At 42.8% G+C, this 17008-nt stretch overlaps 1 protein-coding gene across 3 annotated transcripts in view; it reads left to right on the top strand.

Annotated features, from left to right (window-relative positions):
* EXOC3 (exocyst complex component 3) overlaps positions 1-17008 on the top strand; it is a 175298-nt gene that overhangs the window by 11745 nt on the left and 146545 nt on the right. For 2 of the 3 annotated variants that reach the window (XM_078687789.1, XM_078687790.1), the window contains exons 3-4: positions 8425-8644; positions 13679-14360. In XM_078687789.1, the coding sequence (XP_078543915.1) occupies positions 8425-8644; positions 13679-14360 (902 nt within the window). The remainder of the gene's footprint in view (positions 1-8424; positions 8645-13678; positions 14361-17008) is intronic. The other variant, XM_078687791.1, reaches the window with a different exon arrangement.

Raw genomic sequence — 17008 nt, 5'->3', positions numbered from 1 at the left:
AAATAGTTTCACTCTCGATTTGCTTTTTATTTGTGTATTTGGAAACGAGATTTGCTCATAGGTTACTCCGGATAATGTGGCTTTTTCTAAGAATGTATTTTCATCTTTCTACAGAACTATCAATTGAGGAATTTGAGCGTGTGAAAGAGTGTAATTAACTCTGCCACACACACACATAACCAAACACACACACACAACCACAAACACACAACCCCACACACACAACCCCCCACACACAAACCCGCATGCACACACACACACCCACACACAACGTCCCCATACACACAACCCCCCCACACACAACCCCCCACACACACACAACCCCAGACACACACAATCCCACACAACTCCACTCACACACACAACCCCCCCCACACACACAACCCCACACACACACAACTCCACACACAACCCCCCCCACACACACACCCCCACACACACAACCCCACCAAACACACAAACCCCCACATGCACAACCCCACACACACACAACCACACACACAGACACAACCCCACACACAACCCCCCCACACACAACCCCATACACAACCCCCCCACACACACAACACCCCCACACACACAAACCCCCCAAACACAACCCCACACACAAACCCCCCCACACACACAACCCCAGACACACACACAACCCCACACAACTCTACACACACACACACACAACCCCACACACAACCCCACACACAACCCCCCACACACACAACCCCCCACACACACAACGCCCCACACACACACCCCCACACACACAACACCACACACACACACACCCCCCACACACACACCCCCCACACATACAACCACACACACACAAACCACACACACACAACCACAAGCACACACACAAGCAAGCACACAACCACACTCAACCACACAACCACACACACAACCCCACAACCACACACAAAACCCCACAACCACACACACAACCCCAAACACTACACACACACAACCCCAAACACACCACACACACAACCACACACACAACCACACACAACCACAACCACACACACATCTATCTATCTATCTATCTATCTATCGCCCTCACTCTATCTATCGCCCTCACTCTATCTTATCTATCCATCTACCTATCTATCTATCGCCCTCACCCTATCTATCGTCCTCACTCTATCTGTCTATCTATCTGTCTATCTATCTATCTCCCTCATTTTATCTTTCTATCTGTCTATCTATCTATCTATCTATCTATCTATCTATCTATCTATCTATCTATCTCTCTATCTACCGCCCTCACTCTATCTGTCTATCGCCCTCACTCTATCTAACTATTGCACTCACTCTATCTATCTATCTATCTATCTGTCTATCACCCTCTATCTATCTATCTGTCTATCGCCCTCTATCTATCTATCTATCTATCTATCTATCTATCTATCTATCTATCTATCTATCGCCCTCACTCTATCTAGCTAGCTATCACCCTCACTCTATCTATCTATCCATCTATCTATCTATCTATCACCCTCACTCTATCTATCGCCCTCGCTCTATCTATCTATCGATTTATCTATCGCTATCTATCTATCTATCGCCCTCACTCTATCTATTTATCTATCACCCTCACTCTATCTATCTATCGCCCTCACTCTCTATCTATGTATCTATAGCCCTCACTATCTATCTATCGCCCTTACTCTATCTCTCTATCTATCTATCGCCCTCACTCTAGCTATCTATTGCCCTCACTCTATCTATCGCTCTTACTCTATCTCACTAGCTATCTATCTATCGCCTCACTATATCTATCTATCGCCCTCACTCTATTTATCTATCTATCTATCGCCCTCACTCTATCTATCGCCCTCTCTCTATCGCCCTCACTCACTCTATCTGTCTATCTATCGCACTCACTCTATCTATCGCCATCACTCTATCTATCGATCGCCCTCACTCTATTTATCTGTATATCTATCTATCGCCCTCACTCTATCTATCGCATCACCACAGAATCACTCAGCACCACCACAGCATCACTCAGGGGCACCACAACATCACTATGCGTTACCTCAGCATCACTCGTTGCCACCACAACATCACTCAGCGCCACCGCAGCATCAATCTGTGCAACCATTCAACAACAACTAGTTCAAATATGTTCTCTCAATGTTTCAAGCTTTATTACAAATGTCACAAAAAGATGTTAATATTTCACTTCTGTTCTTGGATTTTCGTCACAATAAAATACACTGAACATAATCTTCACAAAAGTTATTTACAAAAGTTTAAGCTATTGCCATTATATATTACAATAACTTTTATTTAAGAATAAAATAAAATAAAAGCCATTGTTATTTGTAATATCATTACATCTAAGTCACGTAAATACAACACATATTGCATTACAAATGCTATAGGTGTCACATTTGCGAAAGTTAAAACTATTGGCATTGTACGTGACAAAGCTATTAATTTTGCTATTTTCAAAACCAACACATAAATAAAAAATGTGTCATTTACAATACCAATAGCTCAAACTTTACTAATGCGAGACCTATTGCATTGCAAATGCTTGTTATTCTTGTTTTTGTTATCTGTGTTTGTAAGTATTACAGACTTCGGAAAATTGGGGGATATGTTATGTGATGTCGCAATAGGTAATTAACTTTATGGCTTCATGCCTTACAAAAACACAAATGCAGCTCGTAACTGCAATAGCAAGCGTTACTGGCATGCTAATGTAGTGCCTCGTATTTTCAGGCATGTACTATTCTTTCTTAGGCCATCTCTGGCTTCCATCCTGGCGCCTGCTTCAGACAAAAGTTTTGCGTCTGTGACCAGCTTTCACTTTGCTTAAAAGCTCTCCAAAGGGGTACACTCACACTATAGTGTTCTACAAATACATGTACCAAATCTTTAATCTTCTTTTTACTTCAAACTAGTCCCGTTGGTAATTCCACATTCTTACTTCTCTAGACGGTGCTGCTAGCTGCTTCTATGGTCCTGTTAATAACTCCTCCATTCTAAGTCATCTAGGCAGTGCTGCAGCTGTGTTTCTGTTCCCAGTGGTAATTGCCCATTCTTGCTCCTCTAGACAGTGCTCCTAGCTGTGTCTCTAGTCACAGTGGTAATTCCTCAATCTAAATCCTCTAAGCTGTGCTGCAGCTGTGTTTATGTTCCCATTGGTAATTCCTCATTCTCAGTCCTCTGGACAGTACTACTAGCTGCTTCTCTGGTCCCATTGGTAATTTCTAATTCTAAGTCCTCTACGCAGTGCTGCTAGGTTCTTTTCTAGTCGCGTCGGTAACTCCTCCATTCTAATTCCTCTCGGCAGTGCTGCAGCTGTGTCTCTGTTCCTAGTGGTAATTTCACATTCTTACTCCATTAGACAGTGCTGCAGCTGTGTTTCTGTTCCCAGTGGTAATTCCTCATTCTTAGACCTCGAGACAGTGCTGCTAGCTGCTTCTCTGGTCCGATTGGTAATTCCTCATTCCTAGTCCTCTAGGCAGTGCTGCTAGCTGATTCTCTAGTCTCGTCTGTAATTCTTCATTTTAATTCCTCTAGACAGTGCTGATAGCTGCTTCTCTGGTGCTGTAAGTAATTCCCACATTTTAAGTCCTCTTGGCAGTGCTGCAGCTGTGTCTATGTTCCCAGTGGTAATTCCGCATTCTAAGTCTTCTAGACAGTGCTGCTAGACGCTTCTCTAGTCTCATCAGTAATTCCTCATTCTAACTCCTCTAGACCATACTGCAGCTGCTTCGCTGTTCCCGTCAGTAATTCCCACATTATAAGTCCTCTAGGAACTGCTGCAGCTGCTTCTTTGGTCCTGTCAGTAATTCCTTATTCTAAGTCCTCTAAACAGTACTGTTAACTGCTTCTCTGGTCCTGTCGGTAATGCTCATTCTAAGTCAATCTAGACATTGCTTCTACCTGCTTCTCTGGTCTTATCGGTAATTCCTTATTCTAAGTCCTCTAAACAGTGCTGAAGCTGCTTCTCTGGTCCCAGTGGTAATTCCTCATTTTAGGTCCTATAGACAATGCAGCTACACTAGTCCTGTCTGTAATTCCTCATTCTAAAAAATCCAGACCGTGCTGCTCGCTGCTTCGCTTGTCCCATCAGTAACTCCCCCATTCTAAGTCCTAGGCAGTGCTGCAGCTGTATCTCTGGTCACAGTGGTGATTACTCCTTCTAAGTCCTCTAGACAGTGCTGCTGCTGTTTCTCTGGTCCCGTCGGTAACTCCCCCATGCTAAGTCCTCTAGGCAGTACTGCAGCTGGGCTTCGGTCACAGTGGTAATTCCTTATTTGTAGTCCTCTAGACAGTGCTGCAGCTGTGTCTCTGTACATTAATTCACTGTACTCCAAACCAAAACACGTAGGTAAAAGACATTGTCATTTACAACACCAATAGCTCGAACTCTCAAACTGCAAGACCTATTGAATTGGAAATGCTTGTTTCCATTGCAAATCCCCAGCCACATAGGTTATCATGTCAAGAAATTATTAAATAATAACGAATGTTCAGGAGGTCATAACAATACCATTAAAGGACTGCCTAGAATGGTATTTATAAATCCAACAATATGGTATTGTTGAATGTATCCTAAAATGTACAGGCAAGAAGTTAGAAGACTTTCTTGTATGGAAGCCAAAATTTAGCCCTCTAGTGCTCTGACCTGATTTGCCAGAGTTAAGTGGATTAGCCAGGCTGCTTTGATGAGGTGATAAGTAGCCAGGGGGGGGTCAGAGAGCCATACTGGGCTCTGCTACGTAGGAATGCTATTTCAGGAGGAGGGGTCGTAAACCATCCTCTTCAAAAAGAGGCGGTAATAAACAGTGTAAGTCTCGTGCAGTTACAGCCCTAACCTCTGAGCCCAGGCAGATGTCAGGATTAAGGCAGGAATCCCCAGATGTAAGGGGAGGAAACGTATTTAGATGAAGCCATCCTGTAGGCTGGTTTAGTTAGTTCTTCTCTCTCTGCTGAAAATTCGGACATATTGAATTTTGGAGAAATAGTGTTTTCTAGGAGGTCATTGTGCCACACTTTGGAGGAAGTGGTCATGCTCTGGGGTGTTATCCTGCACCCCATTGGACAGGAGTGCCCCCCTGCTTGCCCCCAGAGAACACTGAATAAGTATCTGAGAGGGATGTATGACGTTACGACGCATACTTTTACAACGTAATGGCATGCATTGTAAAGGCATCTGCGATGTAATATCATGCATTGTAAAGACATTCGTTGTAAAGGATCCTGCGTTTTAAAAATTGCGTTGTAAAGGTAGTTTGTGGTAAAAGTTGCGTTGAAACAGTTGTTTCCCATCTGAGAGGGGCAGTTCCTCTCAGATCTGCTTATTGAGGCTTAAGAAAGAAGAAGGGTCCATACTGGAAGTTTGATTTGCACCAACCAGGACCTGCACCCTGAAGACTATGCCTGCTGCTTTATTTAGAACTACGCGATACAAAAGGGGATGATGGACGGAGCGTTTGAGCAAATCAAACACTCACCCCCCAGTCAACTGATCTGGGATTAATCCATCACCATTCTTTAGCCCTTTTGTACCGCTTTGGCCGCCATAAGTGTGGCAGGGCATGCTCAGACGTGAGTCCCTTGCTCACTTTGCCACAGGATTCAAGCAAGCCGGGCTGAAGACGGCTCTGTAATGCCAGAAACCGGTCCTCGGAAGCTTGTTTCCGGTCCAGGGAGGGCATGGCTTGGCAGTTCGGGCTGGACTGTTCCCATGAGGCACAGGGTCAGACTGATTTGCATATAGCCATGTCTGAACTGGGGTGGCAGAGTGGGCTAAAGAACGGTGATGGATCAAACCCAGATTTTTTGACTGGGTGTGAGTGTTTGATTGGTTCAGATGCTCCGTCCATCACCACCCCCTTTTGTACCGCTTTGGACGCCATAAGTGTGGCAGGGCATGCTCAGACGTGAGTCCCTTGCTCACTTTGCCACTGGATTCAAGCAAGCCGGGCTGAAGACGGCTGTAATGCCAGAAACCGGTCCTCGGAAGCTTGTTTCCGGTCCAGGGAGGGCATGGCTTGGCAGTTCGGGCTGGACTGTTCCCATGAGGCACAGGGTCAGACTGATTTGCATATAGCCATGTCTGAACTGGGGTGGCAGAGTGGGCTAAAGAACGGTGATGGATCAAACCCAGATCTTTTGACTGGGTGTGAGTGTTTGATTGGTTCAGATGCTCCGGCCATTACCACCCCCTTTTGTACCGCTTTGGCTGCCATAAGTGTGGCAGGGCATGCTCAGACGTGAGTCCCTTGCTCACTTTGCCACTGGATTCAAGCAAGCCGGGCTGAAGACGGCTGTAATGCCAGAAACCGGTCCTCGGAAGCTTGTTTCCGGTCCAGGGAGGGCATGGCTTGGCAGTTCGGGCTGGACTGTTCCCATGAGGCACAGGGTCAGACTGATTTGCACACCCCCTTTTGTACTTATTTAGAACTACAGCACATTGGATGTACCTTGCTTCAAGAGGAATAAAGAGGGAATGCCAAGCTGGGAACTTGATTTGCACCATCAGGCCCTGCAGTCTGACAGACTGTGCCTGCTGCATTATCTGGGATGTCAGCCCTTTGGATGTATTTTGTTTCAAGAGGAATAATGAGTGGGCTCCCTGCGAGCTATAGATTAACAGAGCTCCCCTGCATCAACTCCACCAAGAGTGCACTGCCTGGAGTATATCCAGTGGACTTTTAAGAGTAAGCAGTCCAACCAACGTTCCACGGTCCTAGTGTCATTTATCACTACTTGGATGTTCTGGTGAGCTAGCCACTCGGTCTCCTTTTCTCTCGTAACCCTAATAGGGCTAGTCTTGACTTTAACTTCAACATTCTTTTTACAGGGCTGTCGTCTTGCATTACCAATACTCCAAGAGAATGTCTACCTCTTGGAATGGATTTTCCTCCATGCTCTTAGTACACTGCAATGACTGTCTCTCCATCAAGTCTGAGGACCAGTCGAGTTTAACTTCCCTACAGGGAACTGTATTGAGGGTCAACATTGCGGGGGCAGATTTTCAGATTGAAAGGGCCCCTTTTGCAAGATTTTTGGTTTTGTGGTTGGCTCAAGACTCCCTCTAGATGGCCTGCTTCTGAAAGAGCTGCTTCATGAAACATATAGCAAAGCTCTGATTCCATATTTATTTTGGTTAATTGAGCATGCTTGAAAGTGTTCATTATTTTTGGCTAGCAAGATCCAGTATCAGGACAAGATATCAGTACATTATGACATTGCCTATTGGCAATGGGAATTTGATAATTTAGGGAGGTGCTGTCCTCCAAGTAATGTTCATTGGTCAAACTGATTTAATATGGAAATGCAAAATCCCTCTTATACGGGGAACTTCTTAAAGCACATTTTTATTACTAGTATAGTCATGTCAATGTGATGGTGAAAAGTTCAGGTTTTGTAAACCATGTATGTCAAAAGGTCCACACCACAACAATTTTGTGGTGTTTGATATGTGTCCAGATATTTGAACTGTATATCAAAAACCTCATTAACATGTTGAAAAAATGGTTAATAAGGACGTTTTACATTTGTAAAGCTCCCAACACTTATTAGATTAAAACAAACTAAACTGTATCAATACAAAGTTTGTGTTGCAGTATTTACAATGAAATTCATATTATAACAAGTAAAAACCAAATCTCTCTATTTACAGTATTTAATGTACAAATAATCATGCAGCATGCAAAATCCATTGTTTTGACCCCAAGACAATATTCCAGAGCCTTACTTGTGACAGATTATTTAGTGCAGCTTGTAAATCCATCAACAATTAATCTTGTTGATTAATGAAGATAGACTTCTGCCAGATGTAGTGGAAGGATTTAGAAATGAGCCCCAATGTTAGTGTTATTGGCTGTTGGATGAAGGAACACATCTGATTTCTGAGAAAGCCAAGGGAGCACAGGTTCATCAATTTGAGAATTAAAGTAGATGTACTGATGGAAGAGTCAACCAGAAATGAGATACTTTCCAGATGGTGAAACGAATCTAGGGCATAGGGCTGTTAGACTTTTCTTTGTCAGAAGATTTGAGTATGAATAACTTCTTCAATATTCTAGATCTCAATCTCTCTAGCTTGGGGTTCATAGCATTTCTGATTATCATTGTGCTAGAATCCTCAGACCATTCCTGAACTAAATACTAGTTGGATTCAACAAACAGTTTTTTTTTGGTTTCCTTCGGAAAGAGATTTTATGTATGTATGGTTGTGAATTTGGGAATGTTTTCTGGACGAACCCAGTCTGACATGGTTATCCAACCTGGTTATTTTCAGCTGTGCTTAATCTATTCGGGGGAGGGGGGGGGATACTTTATATGTGGATTGATTGCCTTTGACAAATTGAACTGCTAGTCTATTTGCATTATGTGCTAAATTCTGAACACTGTTTTGAAAGGAGTAACTTAATTGTTTGCCAATGCTCCTTCTAGGCAGCAATCCAGTCTCAACTGGATGGTGTAAGGACTGGTCTCACTCAGCTGCACAATGCACTAAGTGATGTGAAGAACATCCAGGGCTCTTTGGGGGATGTCAGCAAAGATTGGCGGCAGAGCATTAATACAATTGAAAGCCTCAAAGATGTGAAAGACGCAGTGGTCCAACACAGTCAGCTCGCAGCAGCTGTCGAAAACCTTAAAAACATCTTCTCAGGTAACTGGCCGTAAAGCAAGTTGGAAATGTTTTCTGATTAAGCTCACGCTAGTGGGTTCCTTGTTTGATGTTTTTGTATGGAAATGCTTCACTGGATGTTGTAGCATGAATCAGCTTCTTGTAGAACTTTGACAACACTGGTGTAAAGATGCATATGAATGAGGCTTAGATACTCAAACAGTTTTGTACATCATTTTTGAGGGGACACGTTTCCAGTCTTTGACACTCATAACAATCTTACAGTTCCATTCTATGTCCGTATCCATTATTTTAGATTATCTTGTAATTTTTAGTGGTATAATAAGGGGCTATTTAACTAGGTCATTGTGGTCACTGTGGAATCATTGGTTGATCTAGTATGTACCATTTCATTGATTCGCTCTTTGTATAGGTGGATTTATTAACAGTGTTTTCAACTCTAGGAGTGTCTGTAATGTCTAGCATCACCTGTTAAATTTAGTATACGCTCCCCGCGTGGAGTTGGCACCCAAGCAAAGGCTATTATAGGGAGACCACACCCCCAAGGTTTGGTTCTTAGAATGGTTCCTCCAATGTCAGCCCGAAAATGTGCCCTCTAGTGTTACTGGCTCTTGGGTTAGTCCCCCAATATAGGCTTTTGGGTTAGCACCCTCAGTATCGGCTCTCGGGTTACCCTCTCTGTATCAGTGCTTTAGGTGCCCCCTCCCCTGTATTGAATCCTTGGTTGACCCTTGGTATTGGCTCTTTGGTTGGCCCCCAGTATCTAATTGGATGGGCAGTGCCATTGACTGTTTGGTTGTACTCTCTTTGGTTATCTTCCCCCCTTCCCCAGTATCAACTCCTAGTTTTCTCTCCCCACCCCCTCTCATCAACCTGGTATCCACTATCAAGCTGGAACCCTGCACCCCGGCCCCCCACCAATTATCAGCTTTTTGGGTGCCCTCTTTCTGCTCTTATCCTCGTGTCATATCTTAGATTAGCCCACAGTTTCTGCTTTTAGACGGGTACAATTTCAGTTCTCAGATTGAACTTTTCAAATCATAGACTGTTCCTTGTATGAGATAAGCAGTAAAAAGGGCCCCATTGCCAGCTTTTATGTTGTCGGCCACCCGTGGCCGCTCTTAGATCGTCCTTTGTATCTTCTAGCCCACTAGATCAGTTCTTAAATTGCCTGCATTCTCTCTATTGCCCTAAAACGCAGACTGCCAGACAAGCTTGTAGGCATGATATGCCCACGGAGCTTAAATAATGGTCTCTCTGCATTCCCTTTAACTGTGAAGAGAGGTGGGGTGAGAGTTGGTGGTGTGTCCACCAACGAAACAGATGATAGTTGTTGTCCATGAGATTGAGTTTAGCAAAAGCAGCTTTTATTGCACACTTCAATGCTATCTTTCTTGCTCTCATTTTCAATTGATTGAAACTACAGTCAACTTCCAGAATGGAATAGCGCCAGGGATCACAACACAGTCGGAGTAACTTTCTTGAAAATAGCTTTTAAACGTTTGCTTTTTTTGGGGGGTTTTCAATGATTTTTTTTTTGTTTCTCAGAGATCTGCATCCCAAAATTAGATGTTGGCTTAGTCTTGAAATGGCCCTTTTCTTCAAACTTCTCATCCTAAGGTATAAAGCTGATTGGCAACAGTTGATAGATTCAACCACAGCTATTGGTTGAATTAGCCACAGTCTTTATCTGAAAAGGACTAAAAAGCGGTGTTTAGTATTTTTGCACCTGGGATTTGTGTGCTTTGTGAGAAGCAGGGAGCACCCTTTCAGTAAAGAACTTGTTTTTTTTGATGTATTATTCTTTCACACTGCACACGTAATAAAACTAGCTGATGCATTGAGGTAAAACGCCTTCTTTGCCTTGGTTTATTTTACCCATTTTTTATACTATGGTTTCTTCACACTGCATCATTGTAGGTTTCCATTCATGCAAAGCACTATTCAAACTTATTAACTACCATCAATCTTTAATGCATTCGTAATCTATAGCCTGTGCCTGAAGAGCTTTGTTTCTGGTGCTGCACTAAAATTGGTACACCATACCAACTCGAAATCGGATGATTTAGTTTTTCCGGGTATTTGACATATTTAAAAAAAATATATATTTGTATTATAAACTTAGGGCATCATGAAATCACATACAATATAGCGTATTCAATAATCATTGGCACATTTAGTTGGAACAGTACTTACATTGATTTTACCCGTGGCAGCAAGAAACGGTCCCAGGAACAATTCTACTATTGCATTCCTCCCCAATCTCCCTTTAGTCCGACAACTGCTCATTCTCCACGCCTGGAGGCTCAGTAGGTGGCCCACAAATATATCCTCTAAATTTGTTTGTCTCCCCAAACTTTACCCCTCTTTTGAGGGCAACCCCGATGTATATACACCACCCTTTCCGCTACCATAGCTTCATCCATGTCTTTACTCCATTGTTGCAGTGTAGGTGATTCTCCTGAACCCCACCTCTTTGCGATATTTCGCTTAGCGAACATCAGTCCCAACATTATCCAATCTTGTGCCTGATGAGTCAAATCAGTTGGTTCCCATATATTCAATAAGCACCGCCTAGGCTACGGAAGCATGCCTAGGCGGTGCTTATTGAAGCCCACAGTTTGCAAGACCGTCCTCATTACCATAACTCAATAAACCATAACCTTCGGGCATTTCCATATAGTATGAAAGAAAGTGCCCTCCTCCCCACAGCTTCCTAAACAAAATTGATGTGAAGCCGTCCCTATTTTGTAGAGGGTCATTCTAGTATAGTATGTGCGGTGGAGTATTTTTAATTGAACCAACCTTAACCTTGACGGTATCCCTACCTCACAAGGGGAGGAAAGTGCCCCCTGCCAATCAGTCTTCAAAGTCTCCCAGATTCATGGACCATCTTCGCCTAAGTGATTCCATGGGATCAGGCAAATTATTAACCAGCTTACAGTAGGTGAGGGAAGTTGCCTTTTTCTGCATATACTCTGTCAACAATCTATCTTCCGGAGGAGTAGCTTCTGGTAAACTGGTTCCTGGGGGTAAAACTGCCTTTAATGCATGTTTGATCTGTATATATCTAAAACTTTCTGAGGATGCCAGCTCGTATTGCGCCTGCAAGTGTTCAATGAGACCATTGCGCCCTTTTTCCAGAGATCACCTACTACCGAAATACCTATTGCATCCCAATTATTAAATCCTTTATTCTTTCTGAGTTGGCCCAGTCGTTGCGAATCCCCTAATGGTGTCATTTGCGTGATAACCCCCCTCCACCCCATCTTGGTATGTGCCGCATACCATATGCTTACAGTGTGCGCCGTTGTCCCAAGTAACAGTTTGGATTTACGTGTGTTATAAAGCACTGACATGATCCCCTCCTCTCCCAATCCTTGCATATCTGCTCGGAACGCCGGGTCCGTTTGGGGGGGAATGTATCCAGCTGTTAACCACTTTCAATTGAGCTGCCCAATAGTACAACTGTATATTTGGAAGGGCTATTTCCCCGTCATACCAGCTCCTTACCAATTTATCCTGCGCAATGCGTGCCAGCTTATTTCCCCATAATAGACTGGAGACTTCTGCCGTTATCGTTTTGGAGTAGTTCTGTGGTAAAGTAAATGGAGTATTCTCCAAAACATATAGGAATCGCGGGAGCGCCATCAGTTTAAACTGCGCTGCCTTTCCCAACAGAGTCAGTTGTAAGCTGCGCCAGGTCGCGGTGTCGCGCCGGAATCGCTCCATGGGGGGCCCAAGGTACCAACGAAAAAACTCCTCAGGCTTGGGTGTTACATGAATGCCTAGGTATTTAAAGGTACCCTCTGCAACCTGCAGCGGGCAGTCCTTAGAGAGCAATGTTGCCTGCAGGTCAAGGTTCTGAATTCTACGAGGCCAACTCAGTCTTCTGCGGTTGAAAACGTGTGCACCATTATATTTGGTGATAGTGACATCACTTGCAACTTAACAAGTATTTTTGTAAAAAAACTTTGCAAACTGCACACTTTTCAGGTTTCATACACTGTGAAGCTTGCAAAATGTAAGAACTAAATGGGTTGATTTAGCATCCATTTGTGGCACCATCACCTTCAAGGAACATTGCTCAATACCTAGGAGCCCTTCAGCTTCACTTCTCTCTTCTGTTCCTTTTTTTTAACATACCATCCCTGTTCCCTCCCCAACAACTGCAACCGGAGGTTTGCAGGCTCATAGACCGTCCAGTTCCCTGCTGAAGAATTACCTCTCTGCCCCCACAAGATGTTCCATAGCAGAAAATAATCATCGTCATCATCACTCCTCTTGATTGCTGGGTGCTTAACTTTACTTAGGGTGCGGTCAAGAACTTCTCTTGGAAAAGTTTCTGACTTAACCTGCAAATTAAAACATAAGTAAATCTATAGTCTGAAGTAGACTGTATCTCTTATAAGGATGTTTGGGTTGTATTAAATCATACTTCCTGCTGTGACATTGATATTTATTTCAGTGCACAATATGAAGTTGATTTTTATGTATAGCAGCAAGAATGCAATCATTGTGCTCTGGTATCTCTTCCAAATGTCAATAATTGATTATAAAAGACAGCTATACCTTTTAAAAGCAGATGATTAATAAAATTGTGAAATGATTTCTCGCTGTGCATTATGTATTGCATCAAATTCTTTGTTCTATATATTGGAAGAAAAATGCAGCGTTTTACAATGGAATAATAATTTTTATTGTTTCTACAATATGAAGTATTTTGTATTTACTGAAAAATACTTTAAATGGTCTTTTTGCCTTTTTAGTTAAATTGACTGAAGAGACTTCAACCTCGTCTGCTCCTCTTTTAATGAAGAATCAGATTTTTACTGCAGACGTTGATGGCTCAAAGTTGGCATAACCACAAACTAATGATGGCAAAAAGTTAACATAACCACAAGCTAATTAATGCTCTGCACCCCTCTTTTTTTAATGCCGTTATATCTATAATCTAATATTGAAAAAATATGCCTAAAGTACATGTTTGCAGAGAAAAGCAGTCTTGCTCCCTCATAAATGTTTCTTTCTGTTTCCATTGCATGGGTCTTACAGTGCCAGAAATAGTAAGGGAAACTGAAGAACTGATAGTGCATGGTGATCTTCTGCAAGCCCATCGAAAGCTGATGGACTTGGAGTGTTCCAGGGATGACCTCATGTATGAGCAGTATCGCATGGACAGCAAAAACAGCAGAGACATGAATCTCATCCAGATTTATTTTGGTCAGGTGCACAAACTCTCAGATGAACTGGCCAAGCAGCTGTGGATGGTGGTACAAAGATCTTCTGTGACTGTGCGTCGGGATCCCACCATGCTTGTCTCTGTGGTTCGAATTATCGAGAGAGAAGAAAAGATTGATCGGCGTATGCTGGATCGAAAAAAACAGACTGGGTTCATCCCTCATGATCGGCCTAAGAAATGGAAGGAGAAAATGCTTGAAGTCCTGCAGAAAACAGTGACCAACAGGATAGAGGGGACTCAGGCAGACACCCGGGAGTCGGACAAGATGTGGCTAGTGCGCCACCTGGAAATAATACGTAGATATGTCTTGGACGATTTACTTGTGGTGAAGAACCTCATGGTTCAGTGCTTCCCTCCTCACTATGAGATTCTAAAACAGTTCCTTGGCCTCTACCATGAGGCACTGTCCTCCCGCATCCAGGAGCTGGCCTCAGAAGATCTGGAAGCTAATGAAATTGTCAGCCTCCTCACTTGGGTCTTAAACACATACCAGAGGTAAGAGTGGAGAAGTAAGTGTGTAACATTGTTGAATGTAGAATGTATGTTTCCACAATGAGCTGTTTTTTTCTGAGTTACCGGTGCAAGAAATTCCTTCATTTAAGAATGACATTCAGCTACTTTTAAGGTTAAGAGGCTGTGAACTCTCTTTTCATGTGTGATTCTTTTTAGAGAAGAATAACTCTAGTAGAGAAGGGATCACTTTTTATCCCAGGGCTGTTGCTTCCAGAAGCTTACTGATTTGTGTGGGATATTTTGGAAGACAAAGAAACAAATGCTTATAGATTTTGCTCCCTCAACCCCCACCCCTCCCTCCAATTGTTTCCTCTCCCGATGCTGCATACCACATTGCTTTTTTTGACTCCTTCTTCTCTGGCCCTGCTTTCACCCTCCCCTCCCTCTCTTTCCCATCTCTCTACCATGGCTGTTCCCCTTGATTTACTGTCTGCCATCTGTAGGACTGCTCCCTCAATCTCCTTGCCTCATTCTCCCTCAATGATCTTCTCCCCCAGCGTTCCTGCGATGTGAGCAAGAGGGTTGTGTTGGTGGGGGGATTGGAGTTCAAAGTAATTACTTGCACAAAGAGAGCATAAAAAACGGTGCTGAAGAGGAAAGATAAGACGTGATATGCAAATAGAGGATTATAGAAAGATGTGGGCCAAAAAAGGATGTAATTATCCAACATGCAATACATCAGCATTTTAGTTGCGGTTTGAGCCCCGAATCCTGGTGTCCACATCTGCCTCATTATATATAATCAATCAATTACTTCAGTGAGTACCTGGAGAAATGTAATTTCTTTTACAAACTTCTTATCTGATGGGCTTGATTTATTGAGGCTAACTTATGTATTGATGCCCTGGAGAAGTTCACGGAACGAAACTCGTTGACTGTGACAGTTAAGCAATTTAAACAAATTATTTGTTTAAAGAAGACTTAAAGACTCAAGCTACAAGTGTCATTGTGTGATAATTTGATATGATAGTTTTTTTGAGTGCCTTCTGATTGATTTGCATCAAATAGTGTAAAGCTTTAAAGAACAAGTTCCAGCAAAGCATAAAATGAAGTCAAACAGATTACATATGTGTTGAAAAACATATAAAACAATGATTACTACAGAAAGCTATTTCAAGATAGTTAGTGGGAATCCTTTATTGAAGCAGCCAGGTAGAAAGATATATAAAAACCTTCTGCAAAATCTTCAGGAAATCAGCAACAGAAAATCAATGTTAACATGACCGCAGACATCTGGAAAAAGAACTTAAACAACTTCTTCGACTAATGTGAAACACATCTAGCAACAGAAAAATCGTCCAGAATACTACCATTCATCAGGTTAGTAGATAAAAGCCTTTGATCAACCATGTGATAACATCTTGCATACAATCGGGGCAGCAAGAACTGGAGACATGGTTTTTAAAGTAAACAATACACAAGGCCATCTTCTCCCTGACGTATATTAACACCTTCGCTGCAGCACGAATTCCGCCGTGGTGCTGGGACATTCCAATCTTGGGCGTGGCACGGACGCCATCCCGGCTGTCATGTGGACACGCCCACCATGACTCATGACGGCCGGGGGCCGTCATGAGCACAGAAGAGGTTAAAGCTTCAGGCTCTAACATGATTCTATCTAGTTGGTTCAAGCAGTTCAGCAGCTGGTGGTCATCATTGTTCACCATAACATTTCTGATCTTCGCAGAAGAACCAAGTATCCCTGCTTCTTGGAAAACAGGCTTAATTGTGCCTCTATATAACTGGCATTGGCATAGCCAATAGGTCTCGCCTTTGGGACCTTATTTTGTATTTAGTTATGCAGCATAATATACTTGGTGCAACAACATCAACTGTTGCATGGCTAAACACTTATACGGGCCCAAAGGCGAGACCTATTGGCTATGCCAATGCTTGTTTTTCAAGGGAAGCTAAACCCCCACTGTACACTTATCACACATATGGCAATTCATTCTATGCCCAAAGGACACACAAACTTCTGTATCCCAAGGAGAGTCAATGACAAAGAAACTGAAACAAAAATATAGAGATGGAAGTTATAGTAAGCACTACATATCTATTATGGTGCTGCTTGTGTGTTCCTGAGTGTTCAATAATACATAAAGCACACTGTCAAACTTAGTACTTTGCCTTGTTTATTTCAAGTTTAGCCAAACTAATTGGATCTGACAAAGATGAAAATGAGATAGGCCAGCAGGATCTATCAAATGAAAAATAGACAGAGAAGAAACACATACTTTTCAACATATTGGGAGGGGCAAACAGTGTCCGACAAATGTGAATGAAATGCGAGACTTGTCTTGGGTTATAAGAGATGAATCACTTGGTGAATACATTTACAATATTTAACCAGGAACATAGGACGTAGGAAGGGAAAAGGCTGGCGCTTTTAACAATTTGCTCAACTGGAACTTTCTGTAAATCTAAATATTTGTACTGCGTGTCAACTGTTTATGCGTTCCATGTGTACCAGAGGATGTCTCGAAATACCTGTTCGAAATCAAAAAGAAAATGGCTGACAAACGTAATCTCCTATTCCTTGACCATATTTAGTTTGGAGTCCAGTCCCTTGGAGAAAGAAGAGAAAAGGAAGGTAGGGGAGCAGGAGGTGAGCCCGCGAGTGGTACACG

This window comes from Lissotriton helveticus, chromosome 4_1, assembly GCF_964261635.1.
Source record: "Lissotriton helveticus chromosome 4_1, aLisHel1.1, whole genome shotgun sequence".
NCBI classification, from domain to species: Eukaryota; Metazoa; Chordata; class Amphibia; order Caudata; family Salamandridae; genus Lissotriton; species Lissotriton helveticus.
Note: the sequence above shows the minus strand (reverse complement) of the source record. Positions and strands in the feature narration are given on the sequence as shown.